The sequence below is a fragment of the Apodemus sylvaticus genome, chromosome 10 (genome assembly GCF_947179515.1).
Source record: "Apodemus sylvaticus chromosome 10, mApoSyl1.1, whole genome shotgun sequence".
Lineage (NCBI taxonomy): Eukaryota > Metazoa > Chordata > Mammalia > Rodentia > Muridae > Apodemus > Apodemus sylvaticus.
Genome location: NC_067481.1, coordinates 54,575,529 through 54,598,862, shown reverse-complemented (window position 1 = coordinate 54,598,862; position 23,334 = coordinate 54,575,529). Strand labels below are relative to the sequence as shown.

At 51.6% G+C, this 23,334-nt stretch overlaps 3 protein-coding genes and 1 long non-coding RNA gene across 6 annotated transcripts; 1 reads left to right on the top strand and 3 right to left on the bottom strand.

Annotated features, from left to right (window-relative positions):
* Positions 1 to 162: 162 nt before the first annotated feature.
* Kctd11 (potassium channel tetramerization domain containing 11) lies at positions 163 to 2,159 on the bottom strand. The gene has a single exon (XM_052195189.1). It carries the CDS (start codon positions 1,969 to 1,971, stop codon positions 1,273 to 1,275), a length of 699 nt encoding a protein of 232 aa, XP_052051149.1. The 5' UTR covers positions 1,972 to 2,159; the 3' UTR covers positions 163 to 1,272.
* A 1,172-nt stretch (positions 2,160 to 3,331) lies between these two features.
* Positions 3,332 to 17,291, bottom strand: Acap1 (ArfGAP with coiled-coil, ankyrin repeat and PH domains 1). 3 transcript variants are annotated; one of them, XM_052195180.1, is made up of 22 exons: positions 17,059 to 17,290; positions 16,440 to 16,497; positions 12,879 to 12,998; positions 12,625 to 12,678; positions 12,468 to 12,526; positions 12,027 to 12,210; positions 11,847 to 11,891; positions 11,640 to 11,735; positions 11,459 to 11,533; positions 11,255 to 11,364; positions 9,092 to 9,143; positions 8,899 to 8,999; positions 7,632 to 7,755; positions 7,290 to 7,498; positions 6,682 to 6,751; positions 6,472 to 6,566; positions 6,184 to 6,353; positions 5,469 to 5,641; positions 4,376 to 4,485; positions 4,172 to 4,282; positions 3,772 to 3,821; positions 3,332 to 3,490 (listed from the first exon to the last, which is right to left on the bottom strand). In XM_052195180.1, exons 1-22 carry the CDS (start codon positions 17,109 to 17,111, stop codon positions 3,390 to 3,392), a joined length of 2,220 nt encoding a protein of 739 aa, XP_052051140.1. In that variant the 5' UTR covers positions 17,112 to 17,290; the 3' UTR covers positions 3,332 to 3,389. The 3 variants fall into 3 exon arrangements, with proteins under 3 accessions (XP_052051140.1, XP_052051138.1, XP_052051139.1); XM_052195178.1 differs by having other exon boundaries at positions 11,640 to 11,891; positions 17,059 to 17,291; XM_052195179.1 differs by lacking the exon at positions 16,440 to 16,497 and having other exon boundaries at positions 11,640 to 11,891; positions 17,059 to 17,291.
* LOC127693915 (uncharacterized) lies at positions 16,492 to 20,713 on the top strand. The gene is made up of 4 exons (XR_007979763.1): positions 16,492 to 16,803; positions 18,704 to 18,854; positions 19,177 to 19,292; positions 20,602 to 20,713. It is a non-coding gene; the product is annotated as an uncharacterized LOC127693915 (long non-coding RNA).
* LOC127693909 (uncharacterized) lies at positions 19,148 to 22,861 on the bottom strand. The gene is made up of 8 exons (XM_052195181.1): positions 21,945 to 22,861; positions 21,485 to 21,589; positions 21,300 to 21,371; positions 20,984 to 21,072; positions 20,626 to 20,871; positions 20,022 to 20,180; positions 19,879 to 19,926; positions 19,148 to 19,538 (listed from the first exon to the last, which is right to left on the bottom strand). The coding sequence occupies exons 1-8, from the start codon at positions 22,460 to 22,462 to the stop codon at positions 19,369 to 19,371; spliced, it is 1,407 nt and encodes a 468-aa protein (XP_052051141.1). The 5' UTR covers positions 22,463 to 22,861; the 3' UTR covers positions 19,148 to 19,368.
* Between the last annotated feature and the right edge of the window lie 473 nt (positions 22,862 to 23,334).

The window sequence follows — 23,334 nt, the reverse complement described above, 5'->3', positions numbered from 1 at the left end:
ACCGTCTCTCTAGGACAGATAAGTCGGGGTTTCTGTTGCAAGGGGACAGTGGCCTTTACACATCCGTGGTTCTGAAAGCAATTTATTTTTCTTAAGTCATAGAGGAGTGACTCCACCCAATGATGAAGGTGTTTACGTGTGTCCCATCTACCCAGGAACCCAGAACTGCTGCCCTTCCCACACCCTCCCCGACTCTCCCAACTCTATCTCCTCTCTGCCCAGGACAGCCTCAAGCCTTACCCAGCTATTTCCTAGCAACAGGCTCATGGTTGTCTCAGCAACCAAGAGCTCGCAGAGGTCTCAGAGGCCCAGCTAAGCCCCGTGGCTTTTGCCTCTCATAGGAAGGGCCTAGTGACTCAAATTCAAACAAGGCCCTCCTGCCTACGTGGTGGTGTGGGCATACACACACATGCAAACAAACACACACACCCTATGATTAAACTAAATCTGAATCTGCTCTTACACATACCACAGATATACCTGAGCCTGGAGTGTTGCTAAGCAACCCCAAACAGGCCTGGACACGCCAGATCACGGAAGGACCAACACACACACACAAAGGAGTCAGCAACACCGATGGGAACCGAGACACCAGGGAGCCAAGCATCATCAGATCTATTGGCTGGCATCACACACATGAAAGAGGCCTCTGGACACCACGGGCCAGCCCCACTTCCATACGGAATCCTCTAAAACACTTGAAATTCCCGAAGGGAGCTCTAGCCCCCATGCTGGTGGAGGTTCTCCTAGCTCCCTTATGTCATCCTGGGATGGGGTGTCCCACAGTAGGTGGCTTGGACATAATAAAGAAACCTTCCAGAGCGTCCTGGCCTCTTAATGGTTACTGTAGGATAATGTGTCAGCTCCAGGAGAAGAAACCATAGTCCAGGGAACAGATTACATTTGATAATTCAAAGTCCTCCCACCTAGTGCTCAACCCTCCAGAGCTCCACTAGGTCTAGCCTGGGCAAAGGTGCTTTCTTCCTTTTCCACAGCTCTGAATACAGAGGACCCATCCTCAAGCAGGAACAGGCTAGAGAATCCACGATGCTTTCCCAGGATAAGCCCCTGGGATCTTCTGGACCATCCACAAGTCTTAGGGGTGGAGGCAGCTCAATTTGGGGATCCCAGCCCTAGGCTCCGGCCACGTGTGGTAGGATCCCTCACTCTCATAGCTCCCACACCAGAACTAGAAAGAGGTTTGAGAAGAGCCATCAGCCCCTTGGCTCATGCATTCCCCTCCTCTGCACAGTTGAGGGAAGGGCAGCGTCCTCAGTGGCGTACAAAGCGCAAGGATCTAGAGTTCAGAAGGTCTTCAGGGTCTGGGAAGACAGAGTCCAGACGGAAGCCATGTTCCAGAGCCACCCGTAGCACCTCCTCCAGGAACGCAGGCGTGTTCACGACCTCCCGCCCATCTTCCGGCCCCCCAGTCCACAGTGGCTGCAGCCCTAGTCTTTGATACTCTACTTCAGGGAGTTCCTGGGGGCGGGAGGCCCACTCTAGCCGAAAATGTGGACCTCCTTCTGCCCTGTCCCCACTGGCCACACCGAATCTGTTGCGCATGGCAGCCAGACACTCAGGGTCGGTGCAGAAGAGGTTGGCTCGGAAGGTGTCCACCTGGACAGAGCTCAGCTCATAGTGATGAGGGCCCCTTCGAGCAGAGAAGTGCACCAGGCGGGGGCTAACATCTACATCTGCGTGGAGCAGGGCAGCTGTGGATGCAGGTGTACCCCGAGAGGCTTCCAATTCCCGCAGGGCATCCAGGAGGGGCCGGATCTGGTAGAAGTCAGCCTCTGCCTTAAGAAGGGCAGTTTCTCCATACCCACGGGGCAGGTCCAGACGGCCTAGGCGCAAGAAATTGAGGATGTGGCGGAAAGCCTTGCCGTCCCTGTCGATGAAGTAATGGCCATCTCCTTGTGGGTTGACATTGGCTGGCATTAGGGTGTCAGCCCTAAACATGGCCCCCAGCATGGAGTCTGGGAAGCGGGTCAGGGTCTCCAGTGTAGTGGAATATAGTGTTCCCCCCACATTTAGGGTCACGGGACCCCCAAAGGAAGGGGGTGAAGAGGACACAGGAGGGGGGGAAATTTTGGGTAATATAAGAGACAGGCAAGGAGAAGAAAAGAGCAGATTTGGGGGTTTTGGAAAGAATTGGGTGGTAACGTTCAGACTTGCTTAAGTTGGAGGCAGAGGTTGGAGAACAAGACAGTAAAGTTTGTAGCTCACCCAAGCTACTTTGGTGGTGGTGGGGGCTTCGGGACACAGAAATCCCCGAGAGGATGAAAGAACCGACGCTAAAGAACAGAAGGCAGCCAAACAGGATCAGGGAGCTTTTGGTCCAGACGGTTCTGATTGTGCGTGGTCAGCGATTCCCTCCTGTATTCTTAAGACAGTGGGTTTCCGGAATTCAACCAGCAGGTGACGGTGGTGAGCACTGGGCGAACGCTGAAGGGATCAGTTTGAGTTTCTGAGCTTTTGTAGTGGTAGAATCCACGCCGGGTTCCAAGGACCTGTCCAGAGGCCCAGCCAGGGTTAGGGGTGCGTGTCCCAAAAGATGGAGGCGTAACTGAAAGGAGCCGGTGTCCAGCAGTTCGGTATGGCTTGGGAGAGACGATGCTCTCGCAGTCAGAGCTGAGAGTGTCCCAGGACTCTCTAGGGAACAGAGTCTCAGGACTCGGGCGTTACCGCCTTCCTGGGTTGTCGCAGCAGCCACTGAGATCCTCTCCACCCCCAGGAAGTGGCCTAAGGGCAGCGGTCAGTGGCCCTTTAAGCGACAGTCCCGCCCCTTAGCGCCCCGCCCTACGCCCCCTTGGGCTGGCCCGGCTCTGTTATGGGTGGGAGCGGGGCCTTGCCACTGGGAGAGATGGGGCGGACGTGCTGGACCGGCCGACCGGAGCGGGGGTGGGATGATTCACAGGCTTCGCTGCGGATGTGGCCGCGACAGCCCGCGTTCCCTGCAGGTGTGCATGACCTCACTAGTACAACTTGATCGGGGCTGGAGTCTCCAGTCCATGCCTCTATTCTAAGAGAAGCCACGTCTCGGGGTTGGATCCCAGTCGGGAACTCCCGAGGGGGCGGATGCTGAGCCATCGCATTCCCGGGATGCCTTCGGGCCATCCCAGCGAGCCCAGGTCCCACGCAGTGGCTTCCCTGGTCGCCTGGACTCAAAAGCCCCTCCCTCCAAGCCACCGGGTGCTAGTCAGCCTCCTCCTTTACTGGAGAAACCCTGTCCTCATGGGTAACCACGGCTACCCGCACCTGGGTGGCCAGTGTGCCAAACGCCCTGCCGGGCCCCCAGGTGGCGCACAGTAAATGAACTGAGAAAGAAAAAGCCAAACTGAGAAACTTTAATGGAGAACGTGCCCGGCAGAGTGAGGAGGGGCCTGGAATCAAAGAGTATGGAGGTCGTGACTGCGACGGCTCAGTTTCTCTGGATCGTCCGACGCCATGAGGGAGAAGTCTCGGAATATGTCGAGATACGTTTCGTCTCCTAAGGAAGACAGAGGAAGGGCTGGGAGGCTGGAGAGCTGGGCTACACAGTAGAGGTGGTTCTGGCTGGGTAAGCGCTTTAAATGTGGGTGCATCCAAAGCACAGCAAGGGCGCCTTTTCCTTTGTTCCAAAGGTCAGGCACGTTCGCTGTGCCCAAAACGTATTTGTTGAATAAACAATGGCATTAATGCAGTTGAGCACTAAGGGGACAGGTATACAAGGACCAGCATTCGGGCATGGACCTGGAGTCGGGGGTGGGAGGGAGTACGTGGTTACTTCACCTGCCTGGCCCTGGGCCGCTTCAGCCTCTCGCATCTTCGCCAATCGTAACCTGAAGGGTGGGGATTAAGGAGCAAAAGACCTCTCACTCTTCTCCTCCAACTCTACATCCTCTGTCCAACTCCACATCCTTGAGCTGCATCACTCCTTAAAAATGCCTGTCCGTGACTAGTGCTTAAAAAAAGCTTAAACACACAAACTTTTTATGCAGTGTTGGTGTTCTAATAATGGCTCTGGAGATGAACTCTCCATATCTCACCCAACTGGTCCACACACCTGCTCCACACCCAACTACACACACCCCTCCCCACACCTCACCCTCCAAGTCCGGTTTTGGCATTAGCCCCACCCCAAAGATGGATAGACTATCCAAGCATTAGCCTGGCCCTTGGGCATTCTCACAGGGTTACGATGTCAGCATTGGCGGTTTCCATTGCGATAGTCAGAGGGTCCCTGCCTTCTGTGTCTCGAGCCCCCAGATCTGCGCCCCGTTTCAGGAACAGGCAAGCAAGCCTAGAGAGGATAGCTAAAGTTAGCTTTAGCCATCCCCCAATTTTTACTCCCAGAAAGCCTCCACCCCATGGGGCCATTTCCACAGCTCTATACCCTGTGTGGCCAAGAATGGTGGCATGGTGGAGCGGGCCCCGGCCAGCACTGTCCGCTTGGTTCACATTTGCCCCATTTTGGAGGAGAAACTCACAGGCCAGAAGAGAATTCTGCAAGGAGAGAGCAAGAAGGGGAGGACATTTTTAGAGGTGGAGTTTTGGATGATTTAGGGTGATGTAATCAAAACAACAGGAGTGTGGACTGTGGTATTCAGGGTGCAATAAGGTACTAGGCTTGACTCTCGATCTATGCTCATATATTAAAGCTATCCCAGGGCTGGAGAGATGGCTCAGTGGTTAAAAGCACCAGCTACTCTTCCAAAGGAGTCAGATTCAATCCCAAGCACCCACACAATAACTCATAACTGTAACTCCAGTTCCAGAGGACCCAATCCCCCCAATATATATACATGCATGCAAGCAAACACTAATGCATATAAAAAATTAAATAAGATAGCATTAGTTAAAATAAAAAGCCAGGCAGTGATGGCGCATGTCTTAATCTTAAGCCCACCACTAGGGAGGCAGAGGCAGGCAGATCTCTGAGTTCAAGTTCAGTTTGGTCTACAGAGTGAGTTCCAGGACAGCCAGGGCTACAAATAGAAATTCTGTCTCTCCCCAAAGTGTATTCTGCACCCTGATGAGGCATGTTGTTCCTTTTTTTTAAATTGTTTTATTTTTATTTTATGTGTATAGGTTTTTTGCCTACATGTATTTCTGTGTGTCGCATGCAGTTAATGAGGGGGACAGTAGAGGGCGTTGCATCTCCTGGCACTGGAATTACAGTTATGAGCTGCCCTGTAGGTGCTGGAAACTGGTCCTGAGCAAACGCAGCCTGTGCTCCTGACCTTCGAGCCGTCTCTCCGGTCTCCTGCAATCCTTATTTTACATTGAGGAGTCTATGTCAGCGAGATATTGACCACTTGTTAAAAATCTCATGTAAGTGGCAGATCTAAAATCTAATTCACCACCTCCAAACCACACTTCCACACCTAGTCTATCTCATTTATCTTTCCCTATGGCATGGAGACCCCAGGGAGAGAGAGACAGGAGGAGCTCTCGAGTAGAGTAGGTGAGGTCAGCGCAGTGCTCACAGCAGCCGTGGCCCGGATCAGAGGTGTGGCATTCCCCTGGCCCGCATTGACCCAGTTGACATCAGCTCCGTGGGCCAGGGCGTCAGCCATGGTAGGAAGAGATGGAGGATGTGCAGCGGCTTGAAAGAGCAGGGCCCCAGGATGCAGGCTTCCCAAGTCATCAGACGGGGACTCTGGTAAGGGGATTTAATTCTATTAAGGAGTATCAGTGCCGGGTCTGAAAAGAAAATCTTCATCAAAGTCCTCAGGCGCTACAGTGGGGTAAGTCACGTCCAAACTGTGGGGAGGCCCTTGTGACTCAGAGCTGTGGTGAGAAATGGGAGCACTGTGGCTGTGTATACATGTTGGTATGTACGTATGTAGGACCCTGGGTGTGGAAGAGATAGCATTGCTCATGCCCCAGACTGGCTGGATGCCAGAGGTGAGCTGACTCTCCCCGACAGACTCCATGCTTACCTTCCTCCACCCTGGCTGGGCTCATAACCTTTAGAGATGCCAAGCCCAACTTCTCTCTGCAGATGCCCCTTTCTGTGGCTTTTCCTGACATACCCCACTCTATACTTTTCCTCATGTCAACGTCACACCCCACTGTAACCTCCCGACTCTGAAGTCTGGTCCTCCCAACCTCCTCCAAGGGACATCCCAGACCTCATATTCTGCCTCCCTCTAGGGCCTGGCCAGTACTGCGCATACAGCCATAAGTCAGACTCTCTACCTGACTTAGATCTGACAATCCCCGGCGGTGGCCTGATGGAAGGCTTTGGGGGAACAGGGGGATGTCCTCTTGGGGGTCCCCTGCCACCTCTTCGCCCTCGAATTTCAGGAAGCTTGGTCAAGAACTTTTTCTCCACATACTTGGCATGAATCCAGGCTTCCTTTTCCTGCCTGGAAATTAGAGGAGACAGCCCTTGGTCCCTCGGCCTCTTTGCCGCTCCTCTCCACTCTTGGGAAGCCCTGGGCTTCCTCACCAACCTCACCAACTCCCAACTCCCGCCAACCTCACCGGGAGCAGCTGGGCCCTGGCTTCTTCACCGCCATGGCCTCCACCCGGGCCTCGTAGATCTGGTTGATGACGACATTTCCCAGCTCACACATAAGCTTTTGGAGGCCCAGAAGAGGTCAAGAGAAAGAGGGAAGGTCACAGGGTGACTATCAGAGCCCTCAAGACTCCTCAGTCCCCTGTCTTCACAATCTCCCGAGCATCCCTAGTTACCTTCACTAGTTCTGGTTCCCAGGAGTCAAGGGTCAGAGAGCGGACTTTGGAGAAATGAACACCAAGGCTCCTGGAGGGCCAGAGGGAGAGTCATGCCCTGTGTGGGCAGTAGCCCGGGAAAGCTGTTGCTACTGAAAAGACCAGTGGCCCGGCTCCTCTGTCTTCACACAGAGGAGCTGGGCCAGGAAGCAGGGCAGCAGAGGCCATATAGCCTCGACCTGGCTCTGGCCTGCTCACCATCACTGCCTCTACCTCCTGCTTCATTTTAAGGCCTCATCTCTCTAGCCTCCTCACTTTGCTCACAGTGCTTCAGTCTGGAACATTCTTTGTCTGCCACCTCTTTTCCCTCTGTATACTTTAGAATGGTGATAAGGCCTTAAGGACCTGCTAGGACCTTCCTTCTTGGGCTCTTGTTGGCTGTCCCACCCTCAGCAACTGTAACTGCCCCCCAGGCCTGTTCACACCTGACTCACACGTGCCCTTTGTGCCGCAAGCTTGGAGACCAGTGATAGAAAGGAAGAAGGTAAGAAAAAGCCAGGGTAGGGTGCGTGAGAGGGGCCATACAGCGGTTGGAAGCCGGGCTTATGCGTGGGGTCTTAGAGAATGACCTGTGGATGCCGGAGCACTGAATGCAGAGAGTGACCCCGAGGTTGATGCTGGCCCACTCTGGGGCCGGCTCCCTGCAGTCGCAGCACTGAGCGTTACCATCCACGCTTTGTACCTGGGCTGCCACCTGCCCAACTCCCCCAGGTTCCCTTCCTCTGGCTGCCCCGCCACAGCCCAGAGTAGCAGAGCCTGGGGCCTGGTATCCTGCGACCTGAGGGAAACAGGAGAAAGGATGAGCAAGGAGCCTAGGGTTAGGGGCTGCTCCACCCCCCACCCCCACCCCCCCATCCCCCCCCCCACCCCCACCCCGGGGCAGCGCGGCCCACGTGCCTATATTAAGGTACCTGACCCGGCCCCCGAGGGCTGCCCTCCAGGTGAGCCTGACTGAAGGCTGAGGCAATGCTGCTCTGGACCGCACTGACCCACAGCTGTAGGAGACGCTCAGAGTCAGCCTGGAGGAAACAGGACCTGCAGGTGAGAGTGACAAGACTGGGAGTCTGAGGCCAGAGAGTCGCAAGGCAGGGTGGACAAGCTGACAGTCCGTGGATGCCCGGCTGGATATATGGATTTCGAAAGATGTTTACTTATTTATTTATTTCTAACGAGATTGGACCCAAGGCTCTGTGCATGCATAGGTAAGCACGCTGCCTCTGAGTTATATCCAGGCCACTTTTTATTTTAGTTAGAGATAGGATCTGATAAACTGTTCACACCGACTTCAAACTTGCTAGCAGACCAGTTGGGCCTTGAACTGTTTCAGAAAGACAACATTAACCCCTGTGCACGCCTTTGATCCTAGCACTTGGGAAGCAGAGGCAGGTGGACCTCTGAATTTGAGGCCAGCCTGATCTATAAGAGTAAGTTCCAGGACAGCCAGTGTTACACAGAAAAAAAAAATCCCTTCTTGGGGTGGGGAGAGACTACATTATATTCAAATGTGTGTGTCTGGGTGTCTGTGCAAACAGATGCACGTATGTTGTGGAGTTGGTTATCTCCTTCCACCATGTGAGTCCTGGGGGCGGAACTCAAGTTATCAAGCTTGGCACAAGTCCCGACCCACCTCACGGGCCTCTTTATTCTAGAGACAGGGACAGGCCATGCTCCTCAGACTTAAGATTCTCCTCCCGAGTGCTGGCATTACAGGTGTGCTCCCTACCTAGTTATCTGCTATACAGAAATCCGGGTGGTTCCTAACTTATGTTAATTTGACAATATTTTTCAATATTAACGCACAAAGGTGTATGTATACAACCATCTTGGGTTTTCAGTAGCATATTCAATAACACTTTATTATAAAAGAGCCTCCGTAATTGTAGGTTGATGGTTTCTAGTGGGTAAGCTAAATCTAGGCTAAACTATGTGTAAAGTAGGTTTTCCAGTATCTTTTCAACTGACAATGAATTTACTGTAAGTGGAGCATTGTAGCGAACCGCAGATTCCTCCAAAGTATCTCCTGCCACCTTGTCCTCTCAGTCTAGGCTCCCTGCTTCAACCCAGTCACCAAAGGGTTAAGCCCTGAACCTGCTCAGGGAGATTAATTTTGGCGGCCCTGCCTTTTGGGTTTGTAAATATTCAGACATATTAGAATATTGCCCCAGGGACTGTACTCACTTGCTGGTGGACACTACTTCGAAACAGAAACGCCTCTCTGAGTCTGGACAGAGCTTCACTGTACAGAGACGAAGGTCGTCCACCACCACGGTTACAGGGTCCTGGCAGAAAGTGACAAGGGGGGGCCTATGAGGCAGCCATAGTGAACAAGGGCTGAGTTTATCTAGAGCCCAGGCCCCCGGCACCTACCCACCTTATATTTCTTCTGGTAAACCAGCTGGTTGTTCTGAATGGTGAACCAGCGTCTGGAGGAGACAGAAGTGGTTAAAAGTACGCTCAGCATGGGGACAGGCTCAGAGGTGGACAGGAGAGAAATTGTGCTCTTTGCTCCCTAAGTAGCTTGCTGAGGAGAGAGGTGTGGGCTGACAGTCCCATGGGACATCCCAGACAGTGGCGGGAAGTTACGCAGAATGGGACAGCTAAGGGGTGTTCTGCACACCTTGGACAATGGAGATTGCACGTGTCCTCCAGCAGACGGCAGTAAAGCTAGCCTTCAACTGCTGATCTTCCCACCTCTACCTCAAAAGCTAGCCTCATGCGCATATGCCTCCACGCCCAGTTTTCTTCTCTTTTAACTAAAATAAGTTTATGGTTGCAACTTTTTGTCTAGCGTGGCCAATGTTGAAGGAGATAGCAGTGGGAGACAGCAGTAAAGGTTGTAAAAATGTGTAATAGTGATAGACACTGTTTCTGGGTGTCTCCTGAGGCTATTGGAATCACTTCTACTTCTACAATTATTTGTTTGGGATAGGATCTTGCCATGTAACCCAGGCTGGCCTAAAATTCCCTCTGTAGTCCAAGGCTAAGCACAAATCTGTAATCCTCTCGCCTTACTCTCCTGCCTGCTGGCAATACACCGGCCTTACTGCTACAGTGTTTGGCAAATGAAGCCATGTTGGGGAAGGGGCTCCATTGTCTAATTTGTACCAAGGTCCCTTATAGACTAGGGGTGGTTCTGAAAGATCAAGGCAGGTCAGCATTCTGTTTCAAGCCCTGCAGGGTTTCTCCATCTTCCTCAGGGTAGTCTCAAAGCCCAACCAATGTCTGCAAGTCCCAGGATTCTGTAACCACTTCAGCTTTAGCTCCTCCTCCTTCCTCCCTCGCTCTGTCCAGGCCCACGGCTCATTTTGCAAACACTCGGGGAACTCAGGGCCTTCCTTCCTATTGACCTGAACTTCCCCTACAGCATCCTTCACTCTACTCAGAAGTTACTTTCTTAGCCTGACAGGACGGTGAACACCTGTGACCTCAGCTCATGGGAGGGGGGGCCCAAGATCAGGAGTTCAAGGTCATCCTTAGCTACATAGTAAATTTTGAGATCAGCAGCCTAGACACAAGAGATTTGCCCCTCCCCCCCAAAAGTGTGGGTATCAAAAAATAAAGTAACAGTTCTGTTCCTTATTTGTTTGCAGACAGAATGCCAATCCTCCTGACTGCTCCACACAAGTGCTAGGCTTGTAGGTGTGATCCACCAAACCCAGCCCCTGACAGTTAATTTAGAATTGGGCACCCTACATGGTGCATGTAGCCCAGTTGTAGATCCTTTGTCTAGCATGGTTGAGGCCCTGAGTTCAATCCTCAGCCCACCAAAAAAAAAAAAAAAAAAAAAAAAAAAAAAAAAAGGAAGCTAAATGTCACCCTCCCTTCTCAGGTGATCATGTTCCTTGCTGTATTATTTTCTATAACACAATTATCCCTTTCTTTTTCACACACCCACCCCTACTTTTTCACACAGGGGTTTGCCATGAAACTCTGCCTAACTTGAAACCTCAAATTCAAAATCTTTCTGCCTCAGTCTCCATAGTGCTGGCTCACAGGTATGTATCAGCACATGTATTATTATTTTTATTATTGTTGTTGTTATTGTGCTGCTGCTGCTGCTGCTGATGATGATGATGATAGGGTTCTTCTATGTATCCCTGGCAGTCCTGGAACTTGCTATGTTGTAGACCAGGCTGGCCTTGAACTCACAGAGATCTGCCTGTTTCTGCCTCCTTGAGCTGGGATTAAAAGAGTGTGCAATTGTGCCAGACTTTTTGTTTGTTTGTTTGGTTGGTTTTTTGGATTTGTTTTTTTTTTGAGACAGGGTTTCTCTGTATAGCCCTGGCTGCCCTGGAACTCACTCTGTAGACCAGGCTGGCCTCAAACTCAGAAATCCGCCTGCCTCTGCCTCCCAGAGTGCTATGTGCCAGATTTTTTATGATTACCTTCTAACACAGTATGCAGTTATTTAGGTGTTTGGTTTGTCTGTCTTTGCTGACTGGGGGTTGTATCTTGATGTGCAGCGTACACAATACACAATTGCTGCTGATCCAAGAATATTCGATTGGTTGTTTCGCTGAGACAGTTGTCTTACCTGCTCCAGGTCTTAAATGCATTGCTGGCGCGTTTGAAAAGATGTCCTTCCATTACCAAGCCACCAGGGCCCTCCTTCAGGCTCGGCTCTGGCTCCTCACCACCCAGCTCCTGAAAGTTTGAGAGGATCAAAGCCAACTGGGATAGGCAGAGCCCAAAGGCGCAGGGCGGTTTTCCTCCTGCCCCCCACCTTCCCAGCTCTCACCATTTGCTTCAGTACCACATGCCTCTGTTCCATGTCTCTCTTCTCACGAGCTGAGTTCAGGACTAGGTTGTGCAACTGGACATAGGAGGGTCATCTCAGATGTCTGAGTATGCCCCCACCAGTCCAGAAAGTCCTCTTCGTGTATCCTAAGCCCTCTGCACCAACCTTCTAGAGTCCTTACCTGGGCACCCAATTCCTTCCGATACTGAGCCAACCTGTTTAGCTCTTCATGGCCCTGCTGGAAATAGGTAGCCTGGGCCTCAACCAAACGCAGTACCTGATGGACAAGGTGGGCAGGGGCAGAGCTGAGGAAGGATACCCCTCTCTCTCCTTCGTCCCTCCCTCTGTCAGCAGGTTCCTCTCCATCTTGGCTGTTCCTGAAACTCACGAACTCCATGATGTCAAATTTCCTTTTATCCTCGATCACATTGACCTGAAGTCCCCAAAAGATCTCAGGTCAGTCTAGACATCACAGCATTTCCTCCCATTGCACCCTAGGGATTTCCCTTCTCCTGGAAACCTCAAGGTGTGCAGGTATCTTAGAGGATGGGTTGGGGTAGGCACCTACCTGCAGGGCGTAATCTAATGCCCGACTCCGGTACCCAGCTCGAGCAGTCCTCAAAGCAGTCCCAGCATCCTCTGCTTCTTGGACACGGCGCCTGGGGACCTCTGCATTGTGGGTAAGAGCTGCCTCCAAGCTCTCAGCCCCTCGCCAGAAATCCCTGCGAGCCTCACGGAAGCCCCGGAGACCTCTAGAGTCAGGGGAGACAAAACCAAACCACAGACTTACCCTTCTGCTCTAGGAAAGAGAAACCTCAGGATAAGACCCACCTATATCCTGTCAGCCTGTATAGAGAGGGAAATCCAGGGAATCCTGGGATGGGAAGACAGAAGTCAGGCCACTTTCCACCCACCCTCATAGCTCCTCCTGTGGGGGAGGCCCTGTGGGAAGAAAGGTGGAGGACTAGTTTCTGGGAGATAAGGCTCCCCCCTTTCCCTCCCATCTCACTCCTTGACCAGAGTCTGGATTTGCTGCTGCAGTGTATGTTGAGTCGCATCAAGGAGATCCTGTTGGAAGAAGTGGATGCGTGACAATCAGGGTCTAGATCAACCCTACCTCATCTATTCCCTCACCTCAGGCTCTTCCCACCCGCCCACACACTCACAGCATGGCCATCCAGCTTGTGCTTCAGACTCACAGTGAATTTTTCCAGGCACTCCTGGGTAAGGAAACAGAGACACCAAGGTCCGTCCAACCCCAGGTAGGTCCTGCCAGACCGCCCTATCATGGAGGATCACCCTTGCTTTGCTCTGACCCAGGCTCGGCAGACCCCAAGTCAGCCCTCCTCTTCCACAGCATCTCTCTATCCCAGTCCCCTCCCCCTAGCAACCACAGCCCTGGTTCAGAATGATCACATACCGCCATCATGGGCTCTGGTGGGCCCAGGCGAGCCAGGTCACAAATGCCAGCGACGAAGGCACGGCTGGCAGCAAGGTATTGGCGGCCGCTCTCCAGGAGGCAGGAACCCAGCTTGAGCAGCTAGGACAAAATGAAGCACAAGAGAGAATACCACCAGCGACCAGCACACCGAGTGATGTCATGTCCCCTCCACTCCACTTCACTCCTTGCTCAAGGCTGTACAATCCTTTCCTAACCTCATCCACTGTCCCACCCAGTCCAGGGCAGACCCCACACCCATGTCAAATTCACAGCTGCGGAGTTATTATCCTTTTCCTTTTCCTATGCCTGTTGCAAAGTTCCTGCCCATTCCTCCAAGTTTGCTCCTAAAGTCACTGTCATCTCTGCTTCCCAAATATCTTTCCCTGTCCAATCCTGCCTACCCTTCTGTGTCCTGTTTAAATAATGGATCCCCCCCAAACCCCATCCTTCTGCACTGTCTTGTTACTAGGACCCAGTCTCTGCCTAGCTGTGTTCAAGTCTGTGGCCTTTATTGTGTGTTGGGGTGGGGAGTGTGTCTCATTTCACACTCTCTAAACATTCCCTTTCAAATATTGACTGGTCATCTGGGCCTCAGGATCGGGGCCAAGTAAGATGTTGGGGTGCTCCATTATCCATTTTTCAGTGCCCCTGTAATGGTCAAACCATAACTGACTCATCTGGGAAGGGTGGCTGAGATAGAACCCCAAACATGGGTGTGGCTGCATCACCCTAAAGTCCAGTGCCATGCTGGACTTTGGCCAGGAGCTACCATATCTTGAATAGACCAAGTGTTGGTGGAGTTTTTCCCAGTGGTCCAGGGTGGTGAGAGGCTACAGAGAGGCTTTGTGAAGAGGTGGCAGGGTGCCCGGAGCCCGGGATCCATGTCTTCCCAGCACATTTTTCTGGAGGCTTGTGGAGGTGTCTGAGAAATATAGCTTGGGTTGAAAGTGGCTAGCAGGATCAGCTGTGGTCAGGAAACTGATCAAGATCGAGTCTTAGTAGTTCAAGACAAGAGGAGAAAATGGCTATAACTCACTGTGTGGGTCATTGGGCTGCCTAGTTCTCATATGTCTACAAACCCCTTTCTCCAGTCTGAGAAAAGACCTTCCATAAAAGGTCTGAACCAATAATTAGCTGGGTATGGTGGCACAAGTCTTTAATCCCAGCACTTTGAAGGCAGAGACAGGTGGATCTCTGTGAGACTGAGGCCAGCCCGGTCAACATAGCAAGTTCTAGGCCAGCCAGGGCTACATAGAAGGTACCCTGTCTCAAAAAAACAATCAAAAAATCTAAGTTAATAATTATAACATCTTTAAGATGGAATTGGAGTCAGCAGCAGAGAGGAACTGTCAATGTACAAGACAACGAATAGACTTCACTTTGTTATTTTCTCTCTCTGCATAGGCCTGGGTGTCCTGGATCTCTCTCTACAGACTGGGCTGACCTTGAACTCAGAGATCCACCTGCTTCTGCCTCCTGAGTGCTGGGATTAAAGACGATGTGCCACCACACTGGACTTCTAGTCAGGCCAGTGAGATAGTTTACCTGGCAAAGACATGTGACAGGTAAGCCGGGAAACCTAAGTGTAATCCTGGAGCCTGTGGTGGCGGTGGAGGGAGAGAACTGACTTCTGAATTGTCCACTGACCTTCTCCCATGCACTGAGGCACATGCACTCACTCACACACACACACACACACACACACACACACACGATTATATAGATGATAGACAGACAAACAGACCAGCACTCCTGAGGCAAAAGCAGACAGGTTTCTGTGAGTTTGAGGCCTAGCCTAGGCTACATAACAAGGTCCAGGCCAGCCAGGGGTAGAAAATATGACCTTGAAAAAAAAAGAACAATATCTACCATAGGATTCTTGTTAGCCTCTGAACCCACCAATTAGGCTAGGTTGGGTGGTCAGAAAGCCCCTATAATTAATTCTCTTGTCTCTACTTCAATACTAGGAATATAAATGCATACCATACATATACCTTGTCATTTTTATGTAGGGGGGAATCAAACTTAGGTTTCATGCTAGCAAGGGATGTACTTTATTGACCAGCTATCTCCCCTGGTCCCTGTAGACTTTATTGTTAATTAGACTGTGTCAATGCTAATTTTTGGTTGTGATAATGAAGAAAAATTGCATTAAATATCACCACTCAGGGAAGCTGGCGGGGACATGGCCTCTCTTTGCAATTACTATAAGTGTATGATTAACCTAAATTTGAAAAGTTCAATTAGAGGGCTGGAGAGATGGCTCAGCAGTTAAGAGCACTGACTGCTCTTCCAGAAGTCCTAGTTCAATTCCCAGCAGCCACATGGTGGCTCACAACCATCTGTAACGGGATCTAATGCCCTCTTCAGGTGTGTCTGAAGACAGCTACAGTGTATCATATACATAAAATAAATAAATCTTTTTTTTTTTTAAGTTCAATTAGAAACATCTGAGGAGCTGGAGAGATGGCCCAGTGGCAAAGCCCACTCAATGGCTGCTCATGTCAGGTTCAATTCCCAGCACCCACATTGTGGCTCACAACTGTAACTACAGTTCCAGAGGATCCAATGCCCTCTTCCAGCCTCTGCAGGCACTGGGTGTGGACGTGGTACAGAGACATTTACCCAGAGAAACAACCATACATATATAATAAAATAATATTAATGATGTTTTAAGAAGTATGTGCTCTGGGGACATAGCTGGTGGTAGAATAGGGGCAGGCTAACATGTGCAAGGATGAATTCCATCGCCAGGAGGGAAATAGAGGTCAGACAATTGGGAACTCAAGACCAGGCTCAACTCTCAACTACATGGTAAATTCAAAGCTAGCCTGGACTACATGCGACCCTGCCTCAAAAAATATATTATTTATATATATATATATATTAATACGTTTGTATGTGTGTGTGTGTGTATGTGTGTGTATTTGAGACAGGGTTCTTCTTCTGTCCTAGAACTTACTATGTAGAGCAGACCAGGCTATCTTTGAACTCATAAGATATTTACTGCCAGGTGGGGGTGGCACACACCTGTAATCCCAGCACTCTGGCAGGCAGAGGCAGGTGGATTTCTGAGTTTGAGGCCAGCCTGGTCTACAGAGTGAGTTCCAGGACAGCCAGGGCTTCACAGAGAAACCCTGTCTTGAAAAAACCAAATCCAAAAAAAAAAAAAGTGATTTATCTCCCTCTGCCTCCCAAGTGGGATCTGGGTATGCACCACCACTCCCAGTTTTTTTTTTTTTTTTTTTTTTTTTTTTTTTTTTGCCCTGGCTGACCTAGAATTTACAGAGATCTGTTTCAGCTTCACCAGTGTTAGGATTAAAGGCATAATGAGTCAGTACATCCAAATTTTAAATGTGATTGTGTTTCTGTGTGTGTGTGTGTGTGTGTCTGGGTGCTTTCAAATGTAGCCAGGCACAGTTAACTTTCTATGACTCTAACTCATTCCCAGTCTACCGCTGTCTCCCTGACCTTTTATGTTAATTTCATTCTAATTTTATTTTAATCTGATTCTGGATCTTTTCTCCACAACTTGATCACCTTTTCCAGGCGGGTCTCCAATTCTGACACTTCAGTTTCCACCAGTTCAATCGAGGCTCTGGGAAAGGAGGACAGTGGTTAGGTCCACTGGCCCTCTGCATAGTTAGCATCAGGGTCGGGGTTGGAGTCAGGGGGTGGTGGGTGCACACAGACCAAGCTATGAAAGCCAGTTTCTGCTCTTGCGCTACTGTGCACCTTCTAAGCTTCAATAACCCAGACCAGAGCAGGAAGAGTAGGAGGGTGGATGTGGCCAGGGCAGGAAGTTGCTAACCGCCCCAGGGCAGGTGCTGGGGGAGGGGTTCTAGTGAGAAGGAAGAAGGAATGCCAATTATAAAGGCCAGAAGGTGCAGAAAGGCCGAGTATGGTGAGCCTTGGAGAACATGGGGGTTTTGTTCTTAAAGGGTTTTACTCTGTAGCCCAGGTTAGTCCAGGGCACTTAGCAACATGAGACACCACACCAGATTTGAGAGCCTAGCCTGAATAGCAGAGACACCATTTCCCACCAGCTCCCTCTGGGCTCTCTCTGTGGCCTAGGCTCTAAGGTTGGTGCTGCCAGGGTGTGTCGGGGCATGTGGGACCTTCTCCCCCTCCTTAGTCTGATGGACCTGCACACACTTACCGGAAGCGGGGTGAGTCCTTGAGACATTCTTCAAAATCTAGCTTGACCGTCATCTCAGATGACTTGCTCTGGGGGCCCGGGCCCCGGAGATCAGGTAGGTGGGGGTATCCACCCCCCTGAGGGGTAATGATGGAGAAGAGTCCTCTGGTGGGAAGGGCCTGGGTCTGTAATTCTTTCCCCAAAGGGAAAGGGGTGACCCAGGAGGAGCTCTAACCAGACCACTTCTAGGCAGCTCTGGGAGGCATAGGGGTGGGGCCTGGGTGGAGGGGGGGGTGCTGAGATCAGAGAAACCACAGTCCCTCCCCCAGAGACTGTCTGCTGTCACCTTCCCTCTAGGACACTGGTCTTTCTCTGCTGTTTCCCCTTTGGTGAATAAGTTCTTTAAGGGGGAAATGATGGTCTAGATTCAAATGCTGTCTCTGTCAATTAAGACGTTGTGTGATTAGTAGGGCGTGATGCCACATGCCTTTAATTATAGCAGAGGCAGGCAGATCTCTGAAGTCAAGGCCAGCCTGCTCTACAGAGCAAGTTCCAGGCCAGCCAGGGCAACACAGAGAGACCCTGTCTACAACAAACAAACAAACAAAGACAGTGTGACTCTGGACAAGTTTTCTGGGTCTTTCAGTTCCCTCATCTTGGAGACAAAATGTTACAAAGCTAGGGGTAGCACACACCTTTGATCCCAGCACTCAGCAGGTAGCTCTGAGTTTGAGGCCAGCTGGTCTAGAGAGTTTTCCAGAACAGCCAGGGCTATACAGAGAAACCCTGTGTCTTAGGATTTCTAATCTTTTATTTTGTTTTTTGTTTGTTTGTTTTTTGGATTTGGTTTTTTCGAGACAGGGTTTCTCTGTATAGCCCTGGCTGTCCTGGAACTCACTCTGTAGACCAGGTTGGCCTCGAACTCAGAAATCTGCCTGCCTCTACCTCCCAGAGTGCTGGGATTACAGGCTTGTGCCACCACTGCCTGGCTTAGGGTTTCTAATCTTACACAAAACATTATGACCAAGAAACAAGTTGGGGAGGAAACGGTTTATTCAGCTTACACCTTCCACATTGCTGTTCATCACCAAAGGAAGTCAGGACTGGAACTCAAGCAGGTCAGGAAGCAGGAGCTGATGCAGAGGCCACGGAGGGATGTTCCTTACTGGCTTGCTTCCCCTGGCTTGCTCAGTTTGCTTTCTTATAGAACCCAAGACTACCAGCCCAGGATGGCACCACCCACAGTGGGCCCTCCCCCTTGATCACTAATTGAGGAAATGCCTTATAGCTAGATCTCTTGTAGGCATTTCCTCAAGGGAGGCTCCTTTCTCTGTGATAACTCCAGCTTGTGTCAAGTTGACACACAAACCCAGCCAGCACACCCTGACTCACCCCCTCTGTAGAGATGGTGTTAGTAAATGTGCAGTGTGTTGATTCTCTCAGACATTGGCATCTTGCTGCAAGGTTTTTCGAGACCCTAGGTTTTGGGACCAGGAAAGTGGCCCACTGTGTAAAAGCGTTCTTCACATATCAAGTCTGACAACCTGAGTTTGACCCCAGAAGCCACAGTAGGACTTATTCTGGAAAGTTCCTCTGACTGCCAACTTCCACAGGTACACCATTGTTAACTGAATAAACTAATAGTGAGTTGTTGTTGTTTTCTAAGATTGTTTATGTGAGTACACTGTAGCTGTCTTCAGACACATCAGAAGAGGGCATCAGATCCCATTACAGATGGTTGTGGGAATTGAACTCAGGACCTCTGGAAGAACAGCCAGTGCTCTTAACAGCTGAGCCATCTCTCCTGCCCCCTAATAGTGAGTTTTAAAAACCCTAGGTTTTCTGTGGGGTGTGTGTGTATGTGTGTGTGTGTGTGTGTGTGTGTGTGTGTGTTTTGAGGCAGGATCTCACTTTATAGAACAAAACTGTGCCTGGTTGTGTGACCTTGCTGCTCTAGCCCAAAGCTCTTGCCCCTCTTACAGTTCCTCTCTGTCGCTCTCCGCTCCTTCTCTCGCTCTGCTTTCCTGGCTTACTGTGTATGGATTCCCCTCCCACTCTCGCAGTCTCCCAGAGCAGGCCCAGTCTGGACACGCAATTCCCAGCACTCAGATTCCTGATGTTCTCTTTATTGTCCATTAGAGTGGAGAGAGGAAGGAAGGCGGCCACCCTCACCGCAACCCCAGCTGACTACATTTTCCAGGGTTCTTTTTCCTGAGTCCACTGGAGTCGCAAGCTTTCATCTAGAGAAAGAAGAGGTTAGGCTTTCTTGCAGCAGGTTAAGCTCTTGTCCATGTGGCCCTCAAATCTCTAGAACTCCCCCACGTAACCCCTTTACCTCCCTGGGCAATGCAGGTTACCCCCTTGCCTTGGCCCAGGCTCACGTCTGCGCCCTTTCCAGCTTGGCGGGTTCTGGTTACTGCCATGTTCTTTTTCTGAGCTCCCTGGGCTTCGGCACTTTAGCCCCTTAGCCCAACAGCTGGACGCCGCCTGTGTCCCAGTGACTGTGGAAGATACAGTACTAACTAGAGAGGGCTGGGGTGGCAGAGAGGAGTCAAGGAGGAGGCATGGAACCCTTAGCTGATGCTGGGCTGGAGGGGAGGGCTCTCAAGCCCTCTGAGAACCACTGCTCTCTGTGACAGAGGCATTCAACTCCACAATGTTTAAGACCTCTTTACTGCCTGTGGCTGATGGCTTAATGGGGATTTGGGAGGCTGGGCGATGGGAGCTTGGTAAGAGCCAGGCCTAGAGAGATGGTGCCCTCACCAGGTTGCACTAGAGTCAGGGTTGTGCCCAGAGAGCCCTAAATGTTTCTGTCACACCCAGAGAGGCTCCCCGTGGTACCTGGAGTGCCTTTGGCATGCTCAGTGCCCCAGGTCAAACTTGAAGGACCTGGAAATAACATGAGATGAGGGCTGGGGCACCCAGTAGGCCGTTTGTTCCGTCCTCCCCCCTCCCTCCCTGGGCTGTCCACCCCAGTCTCTCACTGTCCTGTTCTTCATCTTCTATATCCTCTCCGAGCTCTGGGCGGGAACAGGACCTCAGGTACCTTCCTTTACTGTAGTATTCCTTGCGCTGTAGATTAGCCAGCTGCCCCATGGTAGAGTCTGAGGCTGAGGGGAACTGGTTTCTATAGGTAGCAGAATCTGAAAAAACACCCCAGTCAGTCCTGAGTCTGTGGCCACCTGCTCTGCCTGAGTCCTAGGAGGGCATCGTGGGCCACAGCCAGAGGAGAGTTCAAGTTCTCATCGAACACCCCTCCTCCACATTAGAAAACCTTCAGGGAAGCTGCATTCCCCAAGAGTTCTCCCAATCTCTCTGTTCAGCCTGTCTCTGGAGACTCCCCCCCCCCCCCCCAGTGGAGACTCCGCTCCAGTTGTCCCCTCTTCCTGGAGGGCCCTCCAGTCACTGCCTCTCTATCAGCCCAGCAGGTAGGCCAGTGCTCTCAGAAGAAAAGCAGAATACAGCAGACAAGAGGAGCAGAGAGCCAAAGAGAACAGATTTGAAAATAACGCAGATTTCAAGTAGATCTGGGCTCCGGAATGATCTCTTGTCTCCATTCTGCAGTCCCAGGAGGCCGCTGTCACTAACCATTGGTGTTTAAGACATGGCTGTCACTCATCAGGACAGTGTCATTTCTGACTCCTGTGGCCAGTCTTCCTGCCCAGCCCTTCTCCACTGGCCTAGGCTTCAGGTCCGTCGCCACACCTTGATCACTGCTGCCGATGCTGGCCCCGGCCCCGGTGCTCTCCTCCTCAGCGGGCAGGCTTTTCGGAGACTTCAGGAACTTCCCTTCACTGTAGTGTATCTTTCGGTGCTTGTCAAAATCACTGGAGTCTGCGGGCCAGCGTGACAGCTTGGCTTCCCCCACCCCAGGCCTTCACAGAAGGGTCACCCTCTCCCACCCAAGCCCCCCTCTCCATCAAGGCCCACCCCACATGTCACATACATGTCTTGGCAAAGTTGTCTGTGGCCTTTGAGCTTTTGTTGTCTCCATACTGGAGGACCTTGGGGAGGAAATTGTCCATTGTGGCAAACCTGAAGGGGAGGGAGACTAGTTGGGGTACAGAAGGGAAACAAAAAAACAGTGGGGGTGGGTGTTGGGTGGGGCCAAGCTGCTGATTCCCCAGATCAGTTCTGGTTACACTTCAGGAGGACTGTAGTACCCACCATTTTAGGGTCCAAAGAACAAAGCTATCTGAGCCTGCCTTCAAAGAGATGAGGGCAGAGGGCACAGCTCAACTAAGCTCTGAGAGGGCTCTTACCTCTCTGCCACAGACTGAGGAGTCACCTTGAGAGAAGACTCCCCAGACAGGTCCTCATCATTGTCCTGTAGCCTGCAGAGGAGGAGGCAGTGCTTGTACCGTGAGGCTTCTCTGCCTCTTCCTCATATTCACTTGTTAGAAATACAGGAGTGTGGGCTGAAAAGCTGGGGCTAAGGGCTTAGCACCTGTGGTAGGGGGTTCTGGGCTCATCTGCCTTCATAAAGCCATAGTCTTTGTCAGCAGGGTGGTAGGTAGCCAAGATGTTCATCTCATCCCAGCGCTGAGACTTCCTAAGGTGAGGGAAGGACAGCAAAGGAGGAAGCTCTTCTGGCGACCCTCTCCTAACAGAGCGGTCTCTTTCATTCTTCCCGGCCTTCAAAAAATTCTTCTTATAATCCCTCGTAGAGGCTAGGATGGGAGCCAGATACCCAATGATAATCAGTGTTGTGTGGTCAGGATTCCCGTGACACCTGTTGCCCCCTCAAAGTCATGGATTTCCCACCCAACTGACCTCACCTCCTCCCTAACCAGGGCCTTGGCTCATTTTTTTTTCTTGGCTTCAGCTCAAGGTGTCCTGAGTTCCTCCCTCTCTCCCCCCCACCCCCTCAGGGCTGCTGACTAAAAGCTGGCTTAGGAGTTGCTTACTTCTCTGAATTGGGAGGTTTCTTTATCAAGATGGAGCTGCTGTTTTTTAGGATGCTCCGTGGCCGCTCCGTGAAAGATGACCCAGAGTGTGTACTAGTCTCCGAACTGTACACTTTAGGCTCCTCCTGCCCAGGGGTGGTGGTGGACGCCTTAGTTGCACTATTTGCACCAGTAACACCAGTAGCACCACTTCCAGCAGTTCCAGCAGTTCCAGCAATTCCAGCATTTCCAGTGCTAGGGGATGTGCTGGACCCAAGGCTTGCAACCTCCCGGAGTTGCGGAGCGGGTCCCGGATTGAGGGTCACTGCCCCTTCAGAGGGCTGGACTGGACCAGGACTGCGGACTACAGGGTTCCCGGAATGCGTGAGGGAGCCAGGACCACGATGCAAGGCAACTCCAGAGGGTAACCCGGTATCTGCTTGTATACCTCTGACACTTCCAGGTACTGCCCTAGGAACCCCGCTAGGGGGTTCCGCACTGAGGCCACTACCAGGTGCGAGAGACTCGGGCTTCTCCATAGCTCAACTTGGTAACCACTTCAATTACGGTGCCTAGCCTTCTAGCAGCACATAGCCCCGCCCGCTGGCCCTGCCCCCACCGCGATGGGCGGTGGGCGCTGGGCGCTGGGGGCTCCGGGTCAGACCGGACCTCCTCCGCCTCCTCTCCCTGGCGCAGGGGCAGGTGAAAGGAGCACTATATAGACCAGCCCGGGAGCTCCTCCGCACGCCCTTCTCTAATTGTTACACCCAAACGCTTTCTTTGTCTCTGTAATTTGTTCCCGCCCTTCTCCATCACCACCCTTCTCCGAATCAACCAATCACAGTCAAGGGGCCTGGCCAGAGGCGAGGAGCCTTGTGACGTCACAGCCCCACCACACCAGCGAGATCCTCTGAGCAGGGTTGGGTTCTGTTAATAGCTCTCAGGTAATCTCCTGGATGTATCAGCTCTGTTCCTTGAGATTGCCTATCGGGACATCTCTGGGATTCTTACTAGAGACTTTAAGATTTAAGAGTTTCATTGACGCGGAGCTCAAGTTGGTCTCGAACTACGTGCGGGCTCCTCTCTCCGCCCCGCCCCCCCAGTCAGCTCGCTGTGCTTCATAGACGTGTGATGCAAAATGTGTGGGGTCGGAGCGGGGAGACTGCGACGAGAGGTGCAGGACTGGGACAAGGGGAGGTGTGATGCGTGATTGGAATGCGACATTTCCGGTCTCTTTCATTCTTTGTGAAGGGCTGAGGCTTGGATTTATAAAACTACCTTTTCTCTGTCCCGGAGATAGCGTTTACATCGCCTTAAAGCGAGCAGTGTGAGAGGAGGCCGCCTTGTGTTAGGGCGAACGCTTTATTAGGTCGCTTTTCCCAACAAGGGTTGGGTCCTCCGCGCCGGGCGA

Bases quoted from the DNA above. Each gene is read 5' to 3' on its own strand.
- Kctd11 (XM_052195189.1), bottom strand. From the start codon at position 1,971: ATGCTGGGGGCCATGTTTAGGGCTGACACCCTAATGCCAGCCAATGTC.
- Acap1 (XM_052195178.1), bottom strand. From the start codon at position 17,111: ATGACGGTCAAGCTAGATTTTGAAGAATGTCTCAAGGACTCACCCCGC. The intron at 12,999-16,439 runs GTGATCAAGTTG...ATTTTGTCCTAG, and splicing joins TGGAGACCCGCCTGGAAAAG to CTGCTCAAGCTGGGTTCCTG. The intron at 9,000-9,091 runs GTGGGTAGGTGC...ACTTTCTGCCAG, and splicing joins TTTACCAGAAGAAATATAAG to GACCCTGTAACCGTGGTGGT.
- LOC127693909 (XM_052195181.1), bottom strand. From the start codon at position 22,462: ATGGAGAAGCCCGAGTCTCTCGCACCTGGTAGTGGCCTCAGTGCGGAA. The intron at 20,872-20,983 runs GTATGTGACATG...GCTGGCCCGCAG, and splicing joins AGACAACTTTGCCAAGACAT to ACTCCAGTGATTTTGACAAG. The intron at 19,539-19,878 runs GTACCACGGGGA...TATCTTCCACAG, and splicing joins GCATGCCAAAGGCACTCCAG to TCACTGGGACACAGGCGGCG.